The sequence below is a fragment of the Felis catus genome, chromosome B4, assembly GCF_018350175.1.
Source record: "Felis catus isolate Fca126 chromosome B4, F.catus_Fca126_mat1.0, whole genome shotgun sequence".
NCBI lineage: Eukaryota > Metazoa > Chordata > Mammalia > Carnivora > Felidae > Felis > Felis catus.
In genome coordinates, this window is record NC_058374.1 from 11,446,531 (window position 1) to 11,471,400 (window position 24,870).

Sequence of the window (24,870 nt, forward strand, 5' to 3'; positions counted from 1 at the left end):
TATGTACACACACACACACACACACGCAAATATATGTGTACTTTTTTTCCAGCTTCTGTTTATCTCCATCTCAGATGAACAGGTCAAAAAGTACTAGCACATAAAATGCCGCCTCAACCATGTAAGAGAAATCACATTTGGCTATCAATTTGAATGTCTGCAAATTAAGACTAAGGGAAGGAGCCAAAGGCATGTCACCAAAGTGCTTATTTTTTTTTTCCTCAGTAACAGCATTCTCCTCCTAAGGGAACCCCCGGGCTTGAATTTGCTCCCACCTCCTATGTTCAGTCACATCTCACTGCCTAGTCAATTCTTAGTTAACACTGGAATTCCAAACGACTCTACTTTCAAGATGCCTCATCTGATCTGACTTTCCTCTTGTCTCTCTCTAGCCTTCTCCTATAGCTGGGCCTCTTCTGTCACAAAGCATACTACCTTGCAATCTTGTTCATCAGATACTCTTCTCAATGCAGAGTACCCTTCACTATGTACTTTCAAGTCCTATACATTCTCTAAGTTCAGTCTAAATTTTACTTCCTGAATATACATAATGAGTACCTGAATCTATTACTCTTCCTCCTATCTGCTCCTAAAGCTCTTGGAGAATTTCTCATGGCACTTTTTATCTAAGAATACACCATGTAGTATTTTTTCTAAGATTTCATAAAACATGACATCAGATTATAAGACCCTTCACTACAAAGACCTTGTTTTATACATTCAAAACTTATCAGAGGCCATATATTGATAAACACACAGGTGTTTAATAAATACTTTATTCAGACTTTAGATGATTAGGGCAAAAAGAAACTTTAGCAACCATGAAATGATTTAACTCTTTCATTTTATGAGGAATGTTGAAGTTCAGAGAGTTTCAATAATTAACTAACCAATAAAAGTAAAAAAAATTATTCCAGTGTCTTAAGTCTAAGAAGTTAACTGAACTGACAAAAACATGAGTGTACAGAGTGATTAAAGTAGGTACATTCAAGTTTGGAAATAAAATTTAAGAAAAGATGGATAATGCTCAGAGAGAAAGGAAAATTAATGCTGAGAAAAGAAGCTGGTGTCTCAGAATGAGAATCCATTAACTTCAATATTTATTTTCTCATCACTTACTAGATTTCACAGACACAAATTTAGATTTTGCATATATAAATTTTATTTATTTGCTTATTCATTTATACAGACTTTAAGAAACAATATTTGACTGTTCTCTAAGTTATCAAAGAGAGGGGCGTCTGGGTGGCTCGGTCAGTTAAGCATCCAACTCTTGGTTTCTGCTTGGGTCATGATCTCGGGATTTTGTGGTTGCGAGCCCTGCACTGGGCTACGCGCTGGTGGCACAGGGCCTGCTTAGGATTCTCTCTCCCTCTCTCTCTGCCCCTCCCCTACTCGCACTCTGTCTCTTTCAAACAGACAAACAAAAAAATTAAGTTCTCAAAGGCAAAAAATTTAAAGTCACAACTGTCTAAAACTATTCTTTCAAGGTTTATTTTGAGAGAGCGAGCGGGGGGGAGTAGAGAGAGTGGGACAGAGGATCTGAAGCAGGCTCCACGCTGACAGCGGTGAGTCCAATGCACAGATGAAACTGAGAAACCGTGAGATCATGACCTGAGCTGGAGTGGGACACTCAACCGACTGAGCCACCTGGGCACCCCACGACTGTCTAAATCTAAACATTCTCGGTAAAAATATCACGTACTGATAAATTCACATGGCACGGGCTATTTTTACGCTTTTATTACAGCCATTTAAAACATGCAGGTTGGGAAGAACTATAACTTGTAAGTCACTTTGTTTTGATAGTCATACTCCTAATTTCTAAGAAAAATACATACATTTTTAACACATTTGCATTTGCATTGCAAGTCAGTTTCAAAAGCAATTTATAAATACATTTTGCATTTACTAAACGGTATATATGAACGATCCTACTGCTGACCCCGAGGACACTGTCAATCTAAAATAAACAATGAAATAAAAATGTATACCCACAGGACATAGGGATAAAAATACAAAAGACAAACAATAAAACGCTGCTTGGTGCCTCAGTTTTCCTGCTCATAACCGAGATAGTAGTAACTGTAATACTTTCTTTTAGACTGCTTTAGTTTATATTTCTCTGCTTACTAGACATGTTGAGCATTTCTTCCCATACTCAACATGTCAGAGAGAGCACAGTCTTTGATTTCTGGCATCAGGCAGCACTCAGTAAGAACACTTACTCTCCCCGCCTTCCCTTATCATGTTCATTTATTTTTGGGGATATTCTAATTTATTACCAATTTGCCTGTGCCCTTTATGTAAGTGAAACAAACCTGACATGCAAACTGTCCTCATTTTAATTTCAGTTATTTTTCTATGGTATAAAAGCTTTAAGCACCTAGATCTGTGGCCATGTGTGTGCTTTCTTCAATTGTTTTAGAATTTGGGAAAATTAACACCTCCAAATATTTGATAATCATATATCTTTTTAAACTTTTTAAAAATAAATACATAGCTCCTTAATCCATCTGGAGTTTGAGGATATCAGATGTGGCTCTATATCAGTTTTCCTCCTATATGCCAACCTGTTGCCCTTATGCTATTTTTTAAGATTCCTAGTTTATTATACACTAAATGAGTTTATATTTAATTGGGGATGCTTCTAGGCCTTTTATTCTATTCTACTGAATTTGTATCTCATTTATGAAATACACTGTTGGCTTTATAATTTACTCATGAGTCTTCTTTTTTTTTCACTTCTGTTTCCCTCATTTCTGTTCCTTATATTATTATACAGTCTACAACTTCCATGCCTGATTAAATTATATTGCCTATTACCACTGTGTTTTTTGTTCTTAAACTGGAAGAGAATGTCTGAGCCAATAATTCTATGTCTTTCTTGAGAAAACCAAGATGCACACAAAAATCACACAGAAATGTTATTTATACTAATGTAAAACTGGAAACAGCCTAAGTATCAAACAAGATTAAATACATTATGGCACATTCATACAAAGGAATATAACCAATTTAAAAAAAATTAAGACTTAGAAAAATATTTCATGTCAGGAAGAAATTTCGTAAGTATTAGGTAGAAAAAAATCCGGTAATGTAACTACAAACATGAAAAAATTTCAAAAGAATAGAACATGTACCAAAAAATGTTAACACATGATTGTTCTTATGTATGAAATATGTAATTTTTGTTTTCTCGGTATTTTTCAGGATTTCTGCCATGAATAAGTACTACTTCTAATAATATTAAAAATGACTTAAAAATCTTAGGGAATTTTGTAGTGCTTTCTCATTAACTATTAAGTTTACATTGGGTTGTTATAAAGTTAAAATAATAGAGAATTTACAAAGTGCTTGAAAACAAAAAAAAACTATCAAGGATACTGTATTATCTATCAATAGGAAATATAGATTTAATACAATACTTAATATATTATATATATATAATATAATCTATAATATAATATAGATTCATTCATGTACATCTTCTTCCTGATATTTAGACTCTAAAGCAAGAGAAAAATGGGACTTGGGAGCATATTGATTCCAGTTGCCTCATCTTTAGAATTTCATTCACAAATGGTGGCCTATTTTTTCCTTGCCATATTCTAAACAGGAACAGACCCCTCAAAAGAAGCTTGCGGTCCTTTCATTTAACCCTTTGCTCTACAAAGGATAATGCATACCACACTCTTTGCTGCTATCAAACTGGGTGTCAAACTAGCTATCTCATGCCCACTACACAGAGAGAACCATTCATGAAAGTTTTTGGGAAATAAGACTAAGACTTAACTATATTAAAGCATGTTAAGTAAATGAAATAAATAAGTAGATAAATAAGTACTTTGCTTGAAATGACCATTTTATACAATTGGAAATCTGAAAAGGGAAAAAAAGTGCTGACTTGGGACAAAGTTCAAAGAACAAAAGAATCACATATGTCCTTGTGGGTGGAGTGGTAGAAAAGTCAATAGTTACACAATCGGTAGCACCTTTAAAAATACTGCTCAGTTAGATAACAGTAATCATATTCTCCAAAGGAAGACGGATCTTTGGAGAAAGAAATTCTATTAAAATGCTGGATATAATAAGAAAAACAGTTTTAAAGGAAAAAAAAAAAATCACAAATGCCTTTGCCATGAAAAGTAGTTTTTCATATATGCAACATAGTAAATTTATGCAATTAGTGTAACCGGTGAAGCTTAAGGATCTTTTGGCGACAGACATATAGGTGCTGAGTGCTAGGAGGAAATAAAACACTAGCTTAACAGCCTAAAAGCATGTCACTTTGAAATGACTACACTAAAACATACTAATATGCTAAGAACTATTAGCAAGCAAACAAGACTTGAAAGACTACACCTCATTCCAGTTATTTCCACTGACAAAGTTAGTCAGCTCATTTAGTCCCTTGTGGGAACTGTTCAAGAGCTAACTCTTATTCCAGAATAGTTGCAGAGGGATGTGGAGAAAGTAAATAGACCAAGTCTCTTGTAACACATTATTTCTCACATTTTCTCTAGTCCTTAGAAAAAGAGACAACTCTACAACTCTCCCAGGGAATTAGGTCTGAAATTCCACAAGGTAGTTCCAAACTTCTAACAGATACTCCTCCCTACAGTGTCATGCCCAGGTTGTCTTAGGAAATAATACTTGTTGAAAATACATACATACTGTATATATAAGAGATGCTTTAATCAAAAGTACTTTGTATTAGCAACCAAAAGTCCTAAAATTAAGAAAGGCTAACAGGATTGTGTTTTTTTCCATCCCTACTTACATGACCGCTTTCCTCCAATTTGGGATTATTCGGTGAAATCAAATATGCCACCCAGGTCTCACCTAACACTATTAAGTAACACTCAACACTGAAAATAGGAAGTATACAAAAGCAAACTCTGATAATATGAAGCAAATTCTAAAAACAATCTGCCAAATATCATCTTCATTTTCTTTAATTAGTTGCTTACCTAGTTTTATTAAGAATTCTCGTTCCAAGTCGTGTACCTGCCTGATGGATTCTTCCAGAGAATTACAGAGTTTGATCTTTGGTCTTAGCAGTTCTAGTGTATCACTGATCATGTAATCTATGTCAATAGGAAATGGATGGTCTTTCGTCCAAACCTCCAAACTTTTCTTCCACCAAACATAACGCTGATAACAAATGAAAAATAAATTTAGCAGTAAGAAATTGTTAACCAAAATACTTTCAAATAATAATCTGTATTGTGATGTTACCTAGTTAAAATCATAAATAAAATACCAAATAAATTTCTAGGTACTGACACAAGGCAGAAACCCCACTCCCAAACCAGGTTTAAATACTGATTTTACAAAACAACCAGATTCAAAGCCATAGTTTTGATACATTTTCATCATTTTCTCTATACTACCTGCTTTGATTTTAATTTTAAAAGGTCAATTAAAGTATCTGAAAATACAGTTTCTGAAATACAAAAAAATCATTAATCAGCAAGCATTCATTGAACATCCACTGCGTATATGGCACTGTTTAGATATCCTTCCTTTCTTCTCCTAGCCTGGTTCCTTCATTCGATTTCATACTTTGTAATTCCTACATTTAGTTTAACTAAAAAGCACAACCCAAGAATTTGCTTGTACATAAACAGGTATTCTTCTGGGTGCTTTCATTCTCTTCTTCCAGTTTGAGTGTGGACCTCAAGTGGGAGCTTGTCAGAAATGCAGAATCTCAGGCCCCCACCCCAGACCGAATGAATCACAATCTGCCCTTTAACAATACCTGCAGGTGGTGCATACTCATATTGAAGTTTAGAAGCAGTGCTGCAGGTGATACTTTCCATCTGGCTTTCCCATACTTCACTGTACATCCTCTGTCCTGGGAGAACACACTGCCCTCATCTCCCCGGCCTCACTCACTCCTTACTCGTTATTTCCTAGGTACACCCTACTACACGTTTCTGCCGACTAATCAGTATGGAAAATACTTTGGTCTCTTTTTGTTCCTGGATATTTCTAAGTGGCTTTTTTCTCTCAGTCTAGGATTTCAGAGTAAATGCAAATAAGGAACACACTTCTGAAAGAGAGTTTACTTTTGATGATGATAGTTACAAGTGACATTTTCTGGCAAATCTCTGGTTTTCAAAAACAGATTGTCTCCAACTTAAGATAGTCCTTACATACAACAGGCAATCTCACTCTCAAATTTCCAAAACTCTCCTCCCCATTTTCTGCTTATCAACTAAGAAAAAAAAGGAATGACATGTCGTCCTCTACTGCACTGGTACGGTGGCAGAACAAAGTTAACAAACTGCTCTTCCCTGAGAGTATTCACCCCCCATCTAACACCAGCCACTATGTGGAGGTAGTTTTGACACTTCAAAAATTATAGTTTTAGATTTATTTTCTTCACCAATAAATAAAGGAAGAAAACACTAACAAAAGATTATACAGAATGGAATGATCATATAGAATTGAATGGTACTTGTGGTACTTTATTTCAGTAACACCTGGAGAATTTGATAGTGAACAGCTAACCCTAATCAGTATTTATAACACTGTATTATATGGGAAAGAGTAGGTTCCAAACAACCAACCTATAAGTTAACTTTTGGAACACCAACTTCATAGAAGTTATAGAACTGTCTCCATATTTGTATCTGAATTTCATTTATACTGTACTTCCTCTAAATTACAAGTTTACATAATTAACTAAAATTAAGATATGAAAAGTACAACCCAAGAATTTACCATGAATGAACAAATATTTTTTCCTGTGTTGAAAACAACACATTTTCCAAAAATGACAGTTTTTTCTAAAAAAAAAAACTTAAATCCTTTAGAAACAAGAATTTTAGATTTAAAAACAGAACATAAATGAGTTAAAAATGTTATGAGATGTACAAAAAAAAACACAAGTAATTTAATGCATAATTACCATACCAAATACCATAATCCATATATTACTTTACCAAATTTATAAACTATACCAAAATAATTTCCAAACTAATGATGAATTACTGTCAATTATAAAAGTGACAATGCCAAGTAGAATGTTTATATAATAGAATTCATCATATATTTTTTAACCTCTACATCCTTGCAGCAGGAGTAAATCAAATGATGAGCACATCTTACATGTGATATGTGAATGCTATAGCATCTCTTCTCTAGTATTTTTGTAACCGCAGTAAAGCATTAAATGCGAAACTGTGTATTTTAGTTTACATACCTGAAAGTATACAAGGAAGCAATCAAGTTTTCGTTTACTAGAACCTCTGTCAAAGTACTGGCCACAGGTATCCAAAATAGTGCACACTAGCCTAATTCTGAAAAGGTGCTCAGGGGGGTCTAGTGAACTTGGAGAGCCATCCGGGTTAACACCAAATGAAGTAAAAGAATAAAGAGTTCTAAAAATAACAGCTGATTCCACCATTCGATAATTATAAAGTTCCCCTAAGAACTTGGCACTGCTGATACGTCTCTGGTTAAATTTAGGTTGATTAACCTAAAGGAAAAACAAACACAGATTTCCATTAAAGAACAGTAATGTGTTTGAAAAGAGGTAAAATTCTCCTCTGTCACTTGATAATATCAATTACTGAAAGAATACTAAATAGAGAAAAAATAACGGGTTCTTTCCTTCTTTTCTAAATAAAGTGATCATCATTGGGTATTCTTTCTCTAAGAAATGGCTATGTTTAAAATGTTTTACAAAAAGAACAAGTTAAATACTAAACTCAGTATTAAGCTATCATTAAATGAGTTGACAAAACAGTTAAAATGTAATTCTCCCTATAAGCCCCCAAAACTTAATTTTTCTGTAATTCATGAATTATATACATAAATTCTTTACAGAAAACTGTTTACAGAAATTATTGAATGATCACCAATTCTCCTAATTAAGAGGTTTAGAAACACCTATCACTTGAGTCCTAACTGTGCCCCAGAAATAATAAAAAAACTACAATCTTTCAAAAGCCTGACTGAACTTGAGAAAGAGGCAAAAAAACTTCCAGCATTAGCCTGCAAGACCAGGAAATCTGAGACAAAGGGGTTTTTGAAGAAAACACTAACTATGAAGAAGTAATAGTAAATTGACATCATAAGGGGAAGGGAAAGGAAGGTTTCCAAATTATTATTTTTCAATAATCAAATTTAAAAGCTGTTTAAATTCTCCACAAACTCCAATTTGATGCCTTTAAAGAAAGTACTCAGTACCTCCATTCCTAATCGAATATCTTCTAAAACTCCATCCACAACATGGATTCCAACATCTTCTTGGTAGAGTACCAGTCCTGCTAAGAGGTTGGCTACACAATGAATACTATTATATTTCACGTTCCAGATGTTTATCATACAACAAATAACATAGTCTTTCACTTCTTGGTCCTGCCAGGGCAACTTTCGCATCTGTCTCAAAACCTACATGAAGAGAATTTTGTTTCAATTACTAACATGAGCACACAGTATTCCCATATACCCAGTAATATAGTTTTGACTGTGCAGTCATATAATTTTCGAAATGAAAAATACTTTACAGATCCTCTACCAGCCACTTGACTTTAGACATAGGAAAAGTGAGATTTTTTTCTAATTATTGGCAAAATTTACTCACATTTGTCACTAAATTTATTCACATAAAGTCTCTAAATTTCATAGTTTCCAGATCTTCATACAAGCTAATAACATACACTCCTAAAATCAGATCACTAAAAAAAAATAAAGGTTTACCAAAAATAGTATTTTCTTTTGCATATAATTAATGTAAATAATCTCTGATACTTGTTATGAATCAAAAATTTCCAGTAAATTAAACCCAAGGTCAATTGGTTAAAAGACTACTTAAACTGGAGAGTACAAAATCAAGGCTGACATTACACAGCATTCTATTTCCACATGTGCAAAAGGGGGGATAATAACAGCACTTATTTCATAGTTTGTTGTAAAGATTAGACAAATTAAAACATGTGAGATACCCAGGGAAGTGTCTGGCTCATTATAAGTACCGCATAAAAGTTAGCCATTACTGTTTCAAAAGCTCTACTGGTAATGAAATGAGCAGAGCTCTACCCATAATCAAGTTCTTTCCATTTTTATTCTGGAAAAAAAAAAAAAAAAAAGGATACTGCTGGCAGATTGCAAAGCACTCCTTCCATCTCTACTCTACAGCCACAATCCATCTTTCAAGCACTTAGTATGTTCTCTAATCAGCTTCAGTGGAACTGTTAATGCTATCAACTGTATAAGCAATCCATATTTTTTAAACTTTTAGCCAATTCTAAAACAGCTTTCAAATTGCTTATTGTTTGAAACAAGTACTGTCTCTGACTCTCTGAAAGCTGAGTCCAATTTCCAAAGTCGCATATATAACACGAGTATTACTGTATGCCTTTTCTCCCCCAGGTTTACTCTGTTCAGAAGTTAATTTGTTTTACATTTTTTTCCTAAAAACAAAAAAGTTCCACACTTGTAGAGTTAACCTTGAAATGTTCTCTTCAATCATATCTTACTTAAATGTGAAGTTTTTAACAAGGCAACTGCAATAATCAAGAAAATAAGTTAGTTCACAGAGCTGGAACAAATAATCCTAAAATTTGTATGGAACCAGAAAAGACCCTGAATAGCCAAAGCAATCCTGAAAAAGAAAACCAAAGCAGGAGGCATCACAATCCCAGACTTCAAGCTATACTACACAGCTGTAATCATCAAGACAGTATGATACTGGCAGAAGAACAGACACTCAGATCAATGGAACAGAATAGAGAACCCAGATATGGACCCACAAACGTATGATCAATCAACTAATCTTTGACGAAGCAGGAAAGAATATCCAATGGAATAAAGACAGTCTCTTCAGCAAGTGGTGCTGGGAAAACTGGACAGCGACATGCAGAAAAATGAACCTGGACCACTTTCTTACACCATACACAAAAATAAACTCAAAATTGGAAGAAAGACCTAAATGTAAGACAGGAAGCCATCAAAATCCTTGAGGAGAAAGCAGGCAAAAACCTCTTGGATCTTGGCCACTGCAACTTCTTACTCAACACGTCTCCAGAGGCAAGGGAAACAAAAGCAAAAATGAACTACTGGGACCTCATCAACAAAAAGCTTCTGCACAGCGAAGGAAACAATCAGCAAAACTAAAAGGCAACCGACAGAATGGGAGAAGATATTTGCAAACGACGTATCAGGTAAAGGATTAATATACAAAATCTATAAAGACCTTATCAAGCTCAATACCCAAAAAACAAATAATCCAGTGAAAAAATGGGCAAAAGACATGAATAGACACTTTCCCAAAGAAGACGTCCAGATGGCCAACCGACACATGAAAAAATATTCCACATCACTCATCATCAGGGAAATACAAATCAAAACCACAATGAGATACCACTTTATGCCTGTCAGAATGGCTCACATTAACAACTCAGTCAACAACAGAGGTTGGCGAGGATGCAGAGAAAGAGGATCTCTTTTGCACTGCTGGTGGGAATGCAAGCTGGTGCAGCCACTCTGGAAAACAGTATGGAGGTTCCTCAAAAAATTAAAAAATAGACCCACCCTACGACCCAGCAATTGCACTACTAGGTATTTATCCAAGGGATATAGAGGTGCTGTTTTGAAGGGACACATACACCCCAATGTTTACAGCAGCACTATCAACAATAGCCAAAGTATGGAAAGAGTCCAAATGTCCATCGATGGATGACTGGATAAAAAAGATGTGGTACATATACACAATGGAGTATTACTCGGCAATCAAAAAGAACGAAACTTTGCCATTTGCAACAACATGGATGGAAGTAGAGGGTACTATGCTAAGCGAAATTAGAGAAAGACAAATATCACATGACTTCACTCACATGAGGACTTTAAGACACAGAACAGATGAACATAAGGGAAGTGAAGCAAAAATAATATAAAAACAGGGAGGAGGACAAAACATAAGAGACTCTTAAATACGGAGAACAAACAGAGGGTTACTGGAGGGGTTGTGGGAGGGGGGAAGGGCTAAATGGGTAAGGGGCATTAGGGAATCTACTCCTGAAATCACTGTTGCACTATATGCTAATTTGGATGTAAATTAAAAAAATAAAATTAGAAAGAAAGAAAGAAAGAAAGAAAGAAAGAAAGAAAGAAAGAAAGAAAGAAAGAAAGAAAGAAAGAAAGAAAATAGGTTAGTAGTTCTTAACCTTTTCTGGAAATTGATCCCTGCTAAGAATCTAAGGAAGACTATAAACATTCCCTCTAGAAAAATATAAACAGCCCTAGACATTCAAAATTATGAAATTTCAGAGGGCCATGGACCTCCGAAAGCCCACTCAAAGTTATAATCCTTTATACTGAAGCAAAATATTTAGTCAAACTGATTATAGAATATGAGAGACAAAGCAGTAATTACAAATATAAACAACAGCAAAATTAAAATGGAAAGAATTGCTACTTCAGAGTAAGAATCATAAAAGAAAACAAAACATAAGTCCTATACATTAAGTATCATCATATGAATTCCATTTTAGGAAGTTTTGTATAGAATCAACCATAATTAAACTTGGAATCTAATCTTACCTCTCCTAAACTTCAGTGCTGAAATTTAACAGCTCTGATTCAATTTCTTATGCATACTTTGTCAAACACTGAAGCAATTTATAAACAAACTGACCTAAGGAAGCTGAAATATATGTTCCTAACCTAAAACAATTTAGTGCAATGGATAGAAGGAAAGTGCAATGCTCTTAATACTACTATCATTAGGAGGAAGAAGAATAAATTTGAATATTATATAATCTTTTTTTTTAAGTTTCTTTTTGAGAGAGACAGAGACAGCACGAGCAGGGGAGGGGCAGAAAGAAAGAGAGAAGAGAGAGAGAGAGAGAGAGAGAGAGAGAGAGAGAGAGAGAGAGAGAGAGAGAGAGAGAGAATCAGAAGCAGGCTCTAGGGGCGCCTGGGTGGCTCAGTCGGTTAAGCAGCCGACTTCAGCTCAGGTCATGATCTCACGGTCCATGAGTTCAAGTCCCGCGTCAGGCTCTGTGCTGACAGCTCAGAGCCTGGAGCCTGTTTCGGATTCTGTGTCTCCCTCTCTCTGACCCTCCCCCATTCATGCTCTGTCTCTCTCTGTCTCAAAAATAAATAAACGTTGAAAAAAAAATTTTCTTTAAAAAAGAAGCAGGCTCTAGGCCCTGAGCTGTCAGCACAGAGAGCCTGACGTGGGGCTCGAACTCTGAACGGTGCGATCATGACCTGTGCTGAAGTCAGATGATTAACCAACTGAGCCACCCAGGCGCCCCTGAATATTACACAATCTTAACACTCCCACAAATCTCAAATTTACTATTACTTTATAATTTCGATGAGATTTACCTTCTCAGTGGTAACCTTTGAGAGATCCTTGTACAAAAGTTTCCGGACATATTCCTGGAGAGGAGGACGTTTCTTTTTCACTGTTTTTTCAGCTGGAGGTGGGTTGCAGTAGTAATATGCGTTCTCCACCATTGTAACGTATCTTGCATCAAGGTGCATTGCTTGCTTCTTTCTCATCATTTGTTCCTATAATAAAAAAGGCTAAGTTAATCAAAATACTTTCATTCTAATACTTATTCCCAACAAAACTTCTCTGTCTCGCTGTCAGAAATAAACATTAGCGGTGCCTGGGTTGCTCCTTTGGTTAAGCGTCGGATTTCAACTCAGGTAATGATCTCCCAGTTCATGAGTTTGAGCCCCATGTTGGGCTCTGTGCTGAAAGCTCAGAGCCTGGAGCCTGCTTCAGATTCTGTCTCCCTCTCTCTGCTCCTCCCCGACTCACTCACTCTCTCTCTCTCAAAAAAAAAAAAAAAAAAAAAAAAAACCGTTTAATAAATAAGTATTTTTAAAAATTTTTTTAAAGAAATAAATTCTTGTGTTTCTTCATTTTAAATAGCATTGGCAGAGAATGTTTAGGCTCACAACTAGATTTTTAAAAAAATAACATCTAAAAAAAATGACACAATCCAGACTTTTGTAACAGCAACACTGAAATAATGACAGTACATGCCCGGCGATTCCTAAACCTGAGCTCCCTTTAACACTAACACCAACACTCCCTCCACCACACTTGGAAAGGTCCCAAGACTGCAAGGGAATGCATGGGTATTATCAGTAAGCATAACAATTTAACTGATCAAGAAACTTGATGGCCATTTCAGTATTCTAATTAGCTTAAGAAATAACTTCTACCCCAAGTTAATTTTTAAAGTTGTTTTTAATTTAAAATTTCAATTTTATAGCTTATAATTTATATGCTCATGGCACTTAACAATGGCTTCTTTGAATATCCAAGAACATCCATAACAATGACTCTAATATAATAGTATTAAGAGTACTTGGCTCATTTGAATCATTTATCAAAAGTTATTTGGGGTTGAACTTAATCCTCCTTTACAACAGTGTGAACTCACTGGCGCCCAAGTGGGAAAAATTCCTGCAACTCTCCTGGACTGGCTGCGCAGCACATAAATATGGGAGGTTCTAGTTTATGCTGCAGAGCAAGATTGATCATAGATACTGGTCAATATAATATTTCTAACCCCTGAAGTAAATCAAGAACCTCAAGCTCTTGCCAGGATCCTCAAGCCCTTACCAAAAGTACACTGGTCCTCAGGTGTGATTCTGGAGATCTGAAAAGAAATCTTCCACATGTTTCCAGTAGAGTACATGCCATTTCAATATGGTGATGGGAAAAGTCTGATAGAAGCATCTGTAATAATAATGATGATGAGAGAACACAAAGACAATACTTCAGTCCTATCAGAGAAAGAAAATACAGATCTACTGTATGTAACAATTTTAAAAATATCAGTGTGAAAAACAAAAGCTAGTCTACTTTAGCTTAACAAGAGTCATTGCTAAGTATCTTTTGTGTTCAGCCACAAAAATTTAATCTAAAATCTTCAATACATTTAATGCCTTTCCTTCCAGATAAATACATGAAAAACTAATATTAAAGCCCTTTCTATGATGATTATCAGATGCTATGTATTTAAATATCTGCACCATACACAGCTAACATTTTCTAAATGGCTTTTTTGTTTTGGTTTATATATTTACTTGTAAAATTCTGACTACAACAGGCTCACTGTATGACATTTACAAACATAACACATTACCACAGCATTTAAGTATTTATCCTACCAATCTTTTTCTATGCATATTTTCTAAACCAAAACAGATTCAAATATACCACATCATTTAATAACTTGGTGTTTTTTAGATAATATAACTATTTTGGCTGTGTCCTTATTTACCCTTGCATGGCATGATTTAAAAGGGACATATTTCTGTATAATATGAACTACAATAAAACTCCAATGATTCTTATTTATTGAATATTAAAACTGTTTACAATTTCTTATTTAAACAATTGTGTACTTAACAATACTTGTTAATATTTACCAATACTTAACATCCTTGTAGATAAATCTGTGCAATAATAACCTTAAAACTTATAGAAATGGAATTTCTGTGTCAAAAAAAAGTATATCCTTCTTATGTATTTGTAATAATTATTATGAAGAAATATGCTAATGTTTAAATTGTTCCATGGTATGACTCCCTTCAACTACAGCACTGAGAAATCTTTAACAATCCCTCTTAAAATGTTATCCAGAGTTTCTCTAAATGTACTTTGTAGTCACCTGAGATGCTCCAAGTAGGTTTAGGAAACTTAACCCCTTGAATATTTACAATGACTATTAGTATTTTAAACACTCTTAAGAAATCAAGCAGTTAAGTAATTGGGCAAATTTGTTTAACTCAGGGTTTTCCAAATGTACTTGATTCCATGAGACCCACTTTGTGTAAACTACCTAATAATATCCCTAGGAAATCAATTTGATACAAAATTTGTTGTTGTTAATAATAATCAATTCCAAATGTACAATTATTCCATCTATACTGTATCAGCTTTACCACATATAATTACTTATTAACTAATTTCTTGCTTAATTCCATTGTGGACAGAAAACATAATCTGAATAATTTCAGTCTTTTCTAATTTGCTGGGATTCTTTTTTTTGTTTTTAATTTCATTTGAGAGACAAAGAGCGAGCAAGCAAAGGAGAGGGAAACATATAATCTGCAGCAGGCTCCGAGTTGTCAGCACAGAGCCCAACGCGGGGCTCAAACTCACAAAATGTAGGGTCATGACCTGAGCCAAAGTCGGATGCTTAACCGACTGAGCCACCCAGGCACCCCTAATGTGCTGAGATTTTAATGGTTAATTGTGGTAAATGATCCATGTATATCATAAGAGATTGTAAATGCTGATGCTGTTGGGTAGAGTGTCAGTTAGATCCAGGTTGTTGTGTTATTCAAGTCTGTGTATATGTGCTGATTTGGTCTGCTGCTTCTTTCAGCTAGTGAAAGGTGTTTCCAACCCTTTACGTTTGTCAATTTGTTTATGTCTCCTTTCCTTGATTTTTGCTTTATATATTTTGAAGCTACCTTACTGGATTCATAATGATTCAGTAAGGTAATACCTTCCTATTAAAACTACCTCTTCATCATTCTGAACTATCCTTCTTTATTTCTAACAAATGCTTCGTGCCTTAATTGCCTGATAATAATGAAACCAGGTGACTTTTAATTAATGCTTCCCTGGTATATTTCTCCCATCTTTTTACTTTAGCCTTTATGGTCTTCGTATTTAGGGGTATGTTTCTTTTTTTTTTTTTTTTTAATTTTTTTTTTTTCAACGTTTTTTTAATTTATTTTTGGGACAGAGAAAGACAGAGCATGAACGGGGGAGGGGCAGAGAGAGAGGGAGACACAGAATCGGAAACAGGCTCCAGGCTCCAGGCTCCGAGCCATTAGCTCAGAGCCTGACGCGGGGCTCGAACCCACGGACCGCGAGATCGTGACCTGGCTGAAGTCAGACGCTTAACCGATTGCGCCACCCAGGCGCCCCATGGGTATGTTTCTTATAGGCAGCCTACAGTGTTGTTTTAATCAAGTCTTATATTCTTCAGGCTTTTACTTCATGTATTTTGTCCTTTTACATTTCATGTAATTACTGTGATAGCTGCATTTCTAGCATATTATTATTTGTTTTCTACTCTGTTCATCTGTTTAATATTCCCTTTCACTCCTATCTTCCTTCAGATTAAACAAATATTCCTTACTTAATTCATTTTTTCCAGCATTTATAACCAAAACTTAAAATTTGTCTATTAAAAACAACTCAAGGGGCACCTGGGTGGCTCAGTTGGTTAAGCGTCCAACTTCAGCTCAGGTCATGATCTTGCAGTTCATGGGTTCGAGCCCCGTGTTGGGCTCTGTGCTGACAGGTAGCTCAGAGCCTGGAGCCTGTCACTGGATTCTGTGTCTGTCTCTCTCTCTCTGTCCCTCCCGTGCTTTCACTTTCTCTCTCTCTCTCTCTCTCTCTCTCTCTCTCTCAAAAATAAATAAAAAGCAAAAAAAAAACATTAAAAATTTTTTTAAAACAACACAAATAATGCAGCACTAACCTTTAAACAATGTAGTGTATCATTTTTTGTGAACATCTTAAATTTAGTTAATTCTCCAATAAAACGAACAGTTTTGTTCTTCGTTTCAATATTGATCTGGTCCTTTTTTCGTACCTACAAATTAAGAGAAAGGAGACATTAACTTAGAGAATTAACATTTTGAAATCTCTTGTGATAAGAAATGTTATTTTATTAAGTCTGCATTCATTCCAAATATTTTAAATAAATTTGGGTAAATTTCTTGCTACACAACTTACTTTCATTTAAGGCAATATAAGCTCTGCAGAACACAAGTGCTGGGATATGATTTGCAAACAGTTGCACGGTCAAGTAATTTGGGGAAACAATACACTTTATCAGGCTTAAATAGGTTCTCAAATAAAGAGGACTGTTTAACTTAATTCAATTTATCTCAAATTTATTTGGCAATATAAACCCCCTTTTGAAATACTAGCAAGTACTAGTTAACATCCCATTAAATTAATAAGGAACACATTTTAGGAAATGCTAACTTAAAAATAATAAGTATCAAGAGTTCACTTAAGCAAAAATATTATTAAAGCTTCATGTATTACACTTGTGAACTACAGTTTGCATTTTTTATTATAATTTCATTACAGCAAAATTTCCAATATAATCACTATTCTTTTCTATCATCAAAACTGTAGATCAAAATTCAAATCCTTTACAAATATAAGGCCTCTAACTTAGGCACACATTTCAAGAAGTATTCAGTACAACAAAATCCTCTTACAACAGTACAGTGCAAACAGACATAGCAAGATAAATGTAAATGGATTACATTTTCATCAGAAAACAACTTACAGTCTATGCAAGCAACAGTGACCTATGCAAGCAACCTATGCAAGCAACAGTGACAATAACATGGTGGTGCCTTGTGCTAGTTTAGTGTAGTTTTTCAAAATACTCTCCTGTCTTATGCAATTGTTCAATATGGTGGTGACTTGAAAAGTTTTTTCAGTGTTTTCTACTTTTCCAGATTACTATCCTATCCTATCCTATCTTATTTGTACCACATGGCTGTTATTATTCTGACTTAATAATTAAAATAACAAAATGACATAAAACTCTCAAATGACTTGATGAAAGATCAGTACTAAAATCCCAGTCTACTAACTAGTACTGGAGAATCCCACTACCTTAGTATGTACTGCATTTTAAAATAAGGCCTAACCTCACCGGACAATTCATGATAATCATTTTATAAATACTAAACTTATACATATTTAGAGAGCTAACACTTAAGTTTATCATCTTCAATTTTAAGGACCTACTGTCCATAGTAAGCAGTGGTAGGTGTTTAGATTTTTTAGTTCTTCAAAGATAATTTTTAAACAAAACTATGTTTGTTTACTCATTTAAAAACTCAGAGCAAACTAGAAGCTCACTACAAGTATTTATTAAAGCATCAATAAAACTGCACTGATTACAAAAAAAATCATAAAAGTCAACTTCTAGAACTTTAACCTTTACTGTTTCAGCAATTCAGAAAAGAGCACAGCTTTCATAAAGATCCTTTCACAAATAAATGTGAGGTGCTACATATGAAAAGCTCCTCATAGTGATTAAGCTTATTATCCAGGATACATTAAAAGTATAGACCCTGCACCAGACTTGCTGGGTTTAAATCACAGCTCTATCATTTACTAGCTGTTACTTAAACTTTGTGCCTCAATCTCCTCATCTTTAAAATGGAACTAATAAAAGTAACCTACCTCATAAAAGTTGTCTTAAGTGAACTGATGTAAAGCACACACAACAGTGCCTGAGACCAAGGAGAGTCAATATTAGCTATTATTAGTTTTATCCATCTTTGTATGTTTGTATCACTAATATGTGGACACTAAATGTTCACTGAGTGAACAAATAAAAGAAAACGCTTAATGCTTATATATGGATTGTAGTGATACAAAAGAGCAAATGATCTGTAGTTAGAACATCTGAGCCATTGTGGTCATCTTGTGCCATTTTGGGGGGTATATAATCTTAAAGGTAACTCACATAAATTCCCTGAATCTGTCAGCTCACTTGGTTAAATAATAAAAATAAGGAGGGTGATGATGATGGAAATAGTGGTGGTAGTAACTTGACAACTACACTTGAATTCATTTCTAAGTAATTAGTGTACAGAACAACAGATTATACAATCTTTAAAATGATGCGTAAGAGGTGTTTGAAGTGACTGCAAAAAGCTCCTCAGTGAGAAATAAAGAATGGAAAATTGTATATACAGTATAAATTCATCGTAACAACTACAGAGGAAAAAAGGTAAAGAAAATACACTATAAGATTAATAAGTCTGTTTTAAAGTGATGAAATTGGGGCGCCTGGGTGGCTCAGTCAGCTAAGCGTCCAACTTCAGCTCAGGTCACCATCTCACAGTTTGTGGGTTCGAGCTCTGCGTCGGGCTCTGTGCTGACAGCTCAGAGCCTGGAGCCTGTTTCAGATTCTGTGTCTTCCTCTCTCTCTGACCCACCCCGTTCATGCTCTATCTCTCTCTGTCTCAAAAATAAATAAACGTTAAAAAAAATTTTTTTTAATAAGATAAAATAAAATAAAATAAAATAAAATAAAATAAAATAAAATAAAATAAAGTGATGAAATTATCTGGCTTCCCCCTTTATGTTTTCTAAATAATCCACATTGAGCATGTGCTTCTTTTACAGTTGAAGAAACATGGAAACAAAAAATGTACAAGGAAGCATTTCAAAAACGATATGCTAAAGCTGAATCTTTATAGAGGGAGTAGGGCTGAGAAATATATGAAAATCTCTTTGGGTGATTCTGGACATACAAGTTCTTAACAACTGTTCTGGAGTATCATACAATTTTAAGTATTACTGACCATTATAACTTTGAAAACATGTAACACAGTGTGTCATCCACAATTATTCTAAATATTATTGAAGTTAAGGAGATAACAATCTAACTAATGTGACAAAATTATCTAATTTTTAAATTAAGTATGAGAAATCAGTTCTCACTCCCTCATTTTCAGAGGAAAAACATAAAAGCTTTTCAAAAGGCTGTAACTTATAAAAAAGCCTAACTTATTCTGACTCCTTATTCATTATTTTCTAGTCTCATTTGTTGACTCCTTTGATCAAAAGGCACAGCAAAACACTTCCGCAAAAGTAAATGAATAAACAACATAAAATTATATATATATATATTTGGTTCAATGTCTCTTACACAATTTTACTTATATAAGCAATCTTTAGCAAAAATCCTTACACTTATTAATGACTGCTGAAATTGAGATCAACTGAATAACTAAATTCATAAACATTAACAAAAACTTTTCAGATATGTCAACATATAAAAAGTAAGGATTTCAAAGGCCTATCCAAGGAAGATCTTCTGCCCCAAACTGATTCTTTTATAACTTTACCCAAACAGATATTACACTTTTTCCTCTATAATTTGCTCATTTTGTTTTACATAAACTTTATTCATTTTACCATTTTAATTTTTTGGAAAATCTACTATATACTAAACACTAAGTAGACAGTGAGTCTACAAACAAGCAAATTTGCCTTCAAAAATTTTATTTATTTTATGGTATAGACCACTGATATCCAGGGTAGGGTGGGCAAGACTCGATCTATTAGAGTGTGGTTTGAAAAAATCTTGGAACTTGTATTTGTTTTTGATATATCATACGTTTCAATTTGCTTTTATTTTATAAATTTACATTAAATATTTGATGCAACTGTAAACACATACAATTTATATACAAATATGCCAAATTGGGGTATGTGGTCAACTTATTTTACCACTAAAGAGGCTTGATTTAAAAAGCTGAAAGACCACTGATTTTAAAAATGTCAATCAGTTAGACTGATATGCTCATATCTAAACAATAGTTGTACCTCCATTATTAAAGAAGTAGGCTCTGTTGAAAATTTGGAAAGCATGGAAAACTAGAAAGGAAAAAATATTTTCTATTGCCCCTATCCAAAGACAACCACAGCTGACATACTGATATGTAATCCTTTTCTGTTCTTAACTTTCCAAGCATTTTAACATCACAACCGTAAATTTATTATGCTATGATTTTATAGCTTGTTGCCTTTTTTCTTTTCTTTCTCTTTTTTTTTTTTTGCCCAAAAGAAGCACCTTCTCCTTGTTATGAGAATTTTTTGCTAAATATTACTACCAATGGCTCTATATCATTTCAGCATTTTGATTATATGACCATTTTCTTAATTCACTCTTGGGCTTTTAGATTATTTTCCCTTTTTTTCCTACTAATTCATGGTGTGAATAAAACTTTTCTGGGTGTATCGGATTATTTACTTAGGACAGACTCTCAAAACTGTCCAATGTATAAACACCTCTAAGGATCTTGAAACATATTACCAATTCCTCCTCCAAATCCTGACCTCAAATATACCTGGTTTCTCATTTCTGTTACCTTTACTAATCTGTTGGTCAAATTAGCAGATCTGTTGTTTTAAAACTAGAATTTGACTACTGTATGAGATTTCATATAGTTTTGTTAACCAGGTTTATTTCTCAGGTGAGGTGTTTTTGTTTTTTTAACGTTTATTTCAAAGGGAGAGAATGTGAGCGGAGGAGGAAGGACAGACAGAGAGGGAGAGAGAGAATCCTAAGCAGGGTCCCTGCTGTCAGTCAGCACAGAGCCCGACTTAGGGCTCACACCCACAAACTGTGAGATCATGACCTGAGCCAAAACCAAGAGTCGGATGCTTAACAGACCCTGCCACTTGAGCACCCCTTAGGTGAGGTTCTTAAGAAGCGGACACATTGATCAGATTATGACAACGTGCTGGAAACTGGACAGGAAACAGAGACAGGGAAACCTGGGTAAAATGCTCTTCTCATCATTCAGCTTAAGAAGAGGAGATGCTAGATTTGAGGAGGTGTTTTAGAAGATGGTGCCAACAGAATTTAGTGAATGCTGGCTCCTGAATGTCCGAGGGACAAAAGCAGAAGTCTTTCTCTTAGTGATGAGATAAAAAGAATACTGCAAATTTACAGACAAAATAGAGGTTGATATGAGGAAGTGAAGGGTAAAGACTTTTTTTTAAAAATTTTTTAATGTTTATTTATATTTGAAAGAGAGAGAGAGAGTGGGGGAGGGGTAGTGAGAGAGGGAGACACAGAATCGGAAGCAGGCTCCAGGCTCTGAGCTGTCAGCACAGAGCCCGACGCAGGGCTTGAACTCATGAACTGCGAGGTCATGACTGAGCTGAAGTCGGACGCTCAACCGACTGAGCCACCCAGGAGCCCCAAGGGCAAAGATGCTTTTAAGAAGTACTGAGTTGTTTTGTTTTTTTTAATGGACGTATTTAGCTATAAGTGCATGAAAACTTACTAAGCACCAAGAGAGGTTCTGGCAAGAAATATGTATTTGAGGGTGCTGAGAAATCGATGTCAACTGAATCCTGGGTAAAATGGGTTCTCGTCAAAAAAGAGGTTGAAGGAAGTAAAGTGTGGGAATGCAAACAAATAAACTCAGTTGGAAAAAAGAAAAAAATATTTTTACTATCGATAAATGATATTGAGAATAGCACTCGTAAGAGCCAGGAGACAGTGGTAGGAGAGAAAGGATAATTGTTATAATAATATCTATGTCTGGGCATTGTGTGATGAACTTTATATCCATTTAGTTTAATCCATAACAACAATCCCATTTAAAAAGATATCAGTATAAAAAGATACCAGTATATACTACCTAAGTAACTTGATCAAAGTTAACAATGCTAGCAAGTGGTGGAGACAGAATGACAGAAAAAAAGAACAGTCCAGCAGTTCAGAATCTGCAAGGACTTCAACTGACATGAAGTGATTAGGATGATGCTGGTGGTCTCTGCGAGGTTTGCTATGATGGTAAGACAAAGGGTAAATGCGTTTGAAGAAGCAGAAGAGGCAAGTATACTCTAAAAAAACTCAAGAAGAAAGTGAAAGAGAATAGGGAGTAAGGCTGGAAAACATTTTCTTGTTGCTATTTTTATTTTCATTTAAGGATGGGAAAGTTGAGCATATATATAGACTGATGTATATGTATATATATATATATATATAGAGAGAGAGAGAGAGAGAGAGAGAGAGAGAGAGAGAGAGAGAGACTGATAACAAGTCATTGGCAAAGTTTGCAGATTTGGGGGTGGGGAAAGACAGATCCTGGAGGAGGCAGACCTCAAGTACCTTTTCTTCTCTCCTCTGAGAGCAGTGTTCCCACAGCATTCTCCTAGAATTCTGGTAAGTCTTTGAGTTGTAATGGAGCATTATATCAGGAACAAAACTGTCAAATTCCTCAACATCCACCCCAATTATCAAAGGTGGGAGGGGAAGTATACATGAATAGAATATACTTCATTTTAAGTTTCTCACCAAAAGCACTAATTATGCTTGGTCCAGCAACCTGTGTGTTGTTTAATTTTGGATACGGTTGAGGGGTATATGCATATAACTCATGTAATAGAGTCATAGTGCCTGCCAGTAAAACAGTTCCTTGTTTTGCATGATGGGATTAAATAAATCAACAAGAATATCACAATTCCTGACACATCAGTCCCTCAAATGGCAGCATTTACCAAAGTGTGTTCTCTGAATGACTACGTATTTGACCCCTTCCAGGAGGTTCACAGTGCACATTACCCTACTAAAGCTTTGGGAATTCTTATAATAAAACAAAACGCAACCATTTAACTTTCTTGATGTCAGTGTTTCCAAACTTCCTTTAAAACAGAGAATCCTGGGGCGCCTGGGTGGCGCAGTCGGTTAAGTGTCCGACTTCAGCCAGGTCACGATCTCGCGGTCCGTGAGTTCGAGCCCCGCATCGGGCTCTGGGCTGATGGCTCAGAGCCTGCAGCCTGTTTCCGATTCTGTGTCTCCCTCTCTCTCTGCCCCCCCCCCCCCCCGTTCATGCTCTGTTTCTCTCTGTCCCAAAAATAAATAAACGTTGAAAAAAAAATTTTTTTTAAAACAGAGAATCCTGTCCTTGCTTAATACTATCCATAAAAATTCAAAACACACTTCAGCAAAAACTGCCCCAAAAAAACGTTAACCACAAATCTCATATAAATTGGCTTCTATGGCAAGAAGCCTATAGAGGCCAACCCACACCTCACTGAGATTCTCTCCTTCCTCCGAACTCAAGGCTCTCACTCTTGAACAATTCATTTGGCAATTAAGCATGCCATTCTTTATAATATTACATATATTTAGAGTTTAAATGTTTATTTGACTGTTATTTTTGTATTTATGTCTTATCTTCCCAACTATGTTGTGAGATCCCTCATCTCAGGAATTATTTCTGTTCTCTGAGCGCTCAGCAATACCAATTTCTGTATAATGAGTGCATAAAGTGCATCGTGAGCATAGCAAACATTTACTTGCATTCCAAGCAACCTGCTATAAAGCTAAATTCTGTCAACACAATTTTTCCATTGCCTAACATAACCACTTGAATTTCATGTCTTTTCGGTCTACTGATAGGAACTTTCAGACACTTGTAAGGCATCATTTTACTCCTTTCAATGCTGTAGCTGTAGCACCTGCACAAGGTGAGCGGGTAATACAGATTTGGAGAATCACTAACAGGCAGTTAAGACTCCTAGGACTAGAAAGGGAGAGAAGCTGTCTGGAAACAGGTCCCTGACTACTATTCAAGGTAAAAGCTGTTTAGGGAAGAGTCAGTAAAAAGTGGGACAGAACAGCATTCACTGATCAGAGCAATTATGCAATGTGGGGTGCCCAGATATCTGGACTCCCAACACCTAAACAGGTGTCCTCCAGGCACTGTGCCCTGACTCACAGGGTCAATCCTGTTTCTTGTGGGAACACCAATGAGACCTGCTGACTCTCTTGACCTTAGAGGATGGCTTTTCCTTTACAAAACCAACAAGTGTAATACCTGTAGGAAACAAGGTAGCAGCAACAGCTCATCTCCAAACTGGAACATCACTTATCAATTTCAAGCTTTGTTGAGAAAATTTACATTTTACAAACTTAGAACTCCATACATTCTGAACTGTTACACCACTATCAAATTTCAAAACTATGCTTACCAATACGATAATCTTATTCTTAAACTAAAGAATCCTCACTTAACTTATAAGTATATATGTGTGGGTATATATATATATATATATAACAAAATAAATGCTTAAATACATACATGAAATCTGAAATCCCCCCTCAGCATGGAACAAAGATCCTCTGCTACATCAGACATGCAGGGATGCAATGTAGCAACCAATCTTGCATAAAATGGTAGCAAATCCAACCTGCAAAAGTTATATGTGATATATGTAAGAGCAAAGACATACCAGAAGTAATTCAATTTAAAATTTAAATTTTCTCAGATATATTTACACATTACATGATGATA

At 35.2% G+C, this 24,870-nt stretch overlaps 1 protein-coding gene across 3 annotated transcripts in view; it reads right to left on the reverse strand.

Annotated features, from left to right (window-relative positions):
- UPF2 (UPF2 regulator of nonsense mediated mRNA decay) overlaps positions 1-24,870 on the reverse strand; it is a 112,261-nt gene that overhangs the window by 26,663 nt on the left and 60,728 nt on the right. For all 3 annotated transcript variants that reach the window (XM_045060864.1, XM_011283561.4, XM_019833926.3), the window contains exons 9-15: positions 24,658-24,766; positions 16,488-16,601; positions 13,604-13,720; positions 12,349-12,534; positions 8,203-8,406; positions 7,214-7,489; positions 4,974-5,157 (exon numbers count right to left, since the gene is read on the reverse strand). In XM_045060864.1, the coding sequence (XP_044916799.1) occupies positions 4,974-5,157; positions 7,214-7,489; positions 8,203-8,406; positions 12,349-12,534; positions 13,604-13,720; positions 16,488-16,601; positions 24,658-24,766 (1,190 nt within the window). The remainder of the gene's footprint in view (positions 1-4,973; positions 5,158-7,213; positions 7,490-8,202; positions 8,407-12,348; positions 12,535-13,603; positions 13,721-16,487; positions 16,602-24,657; positions 24,767-24,870) is intronic.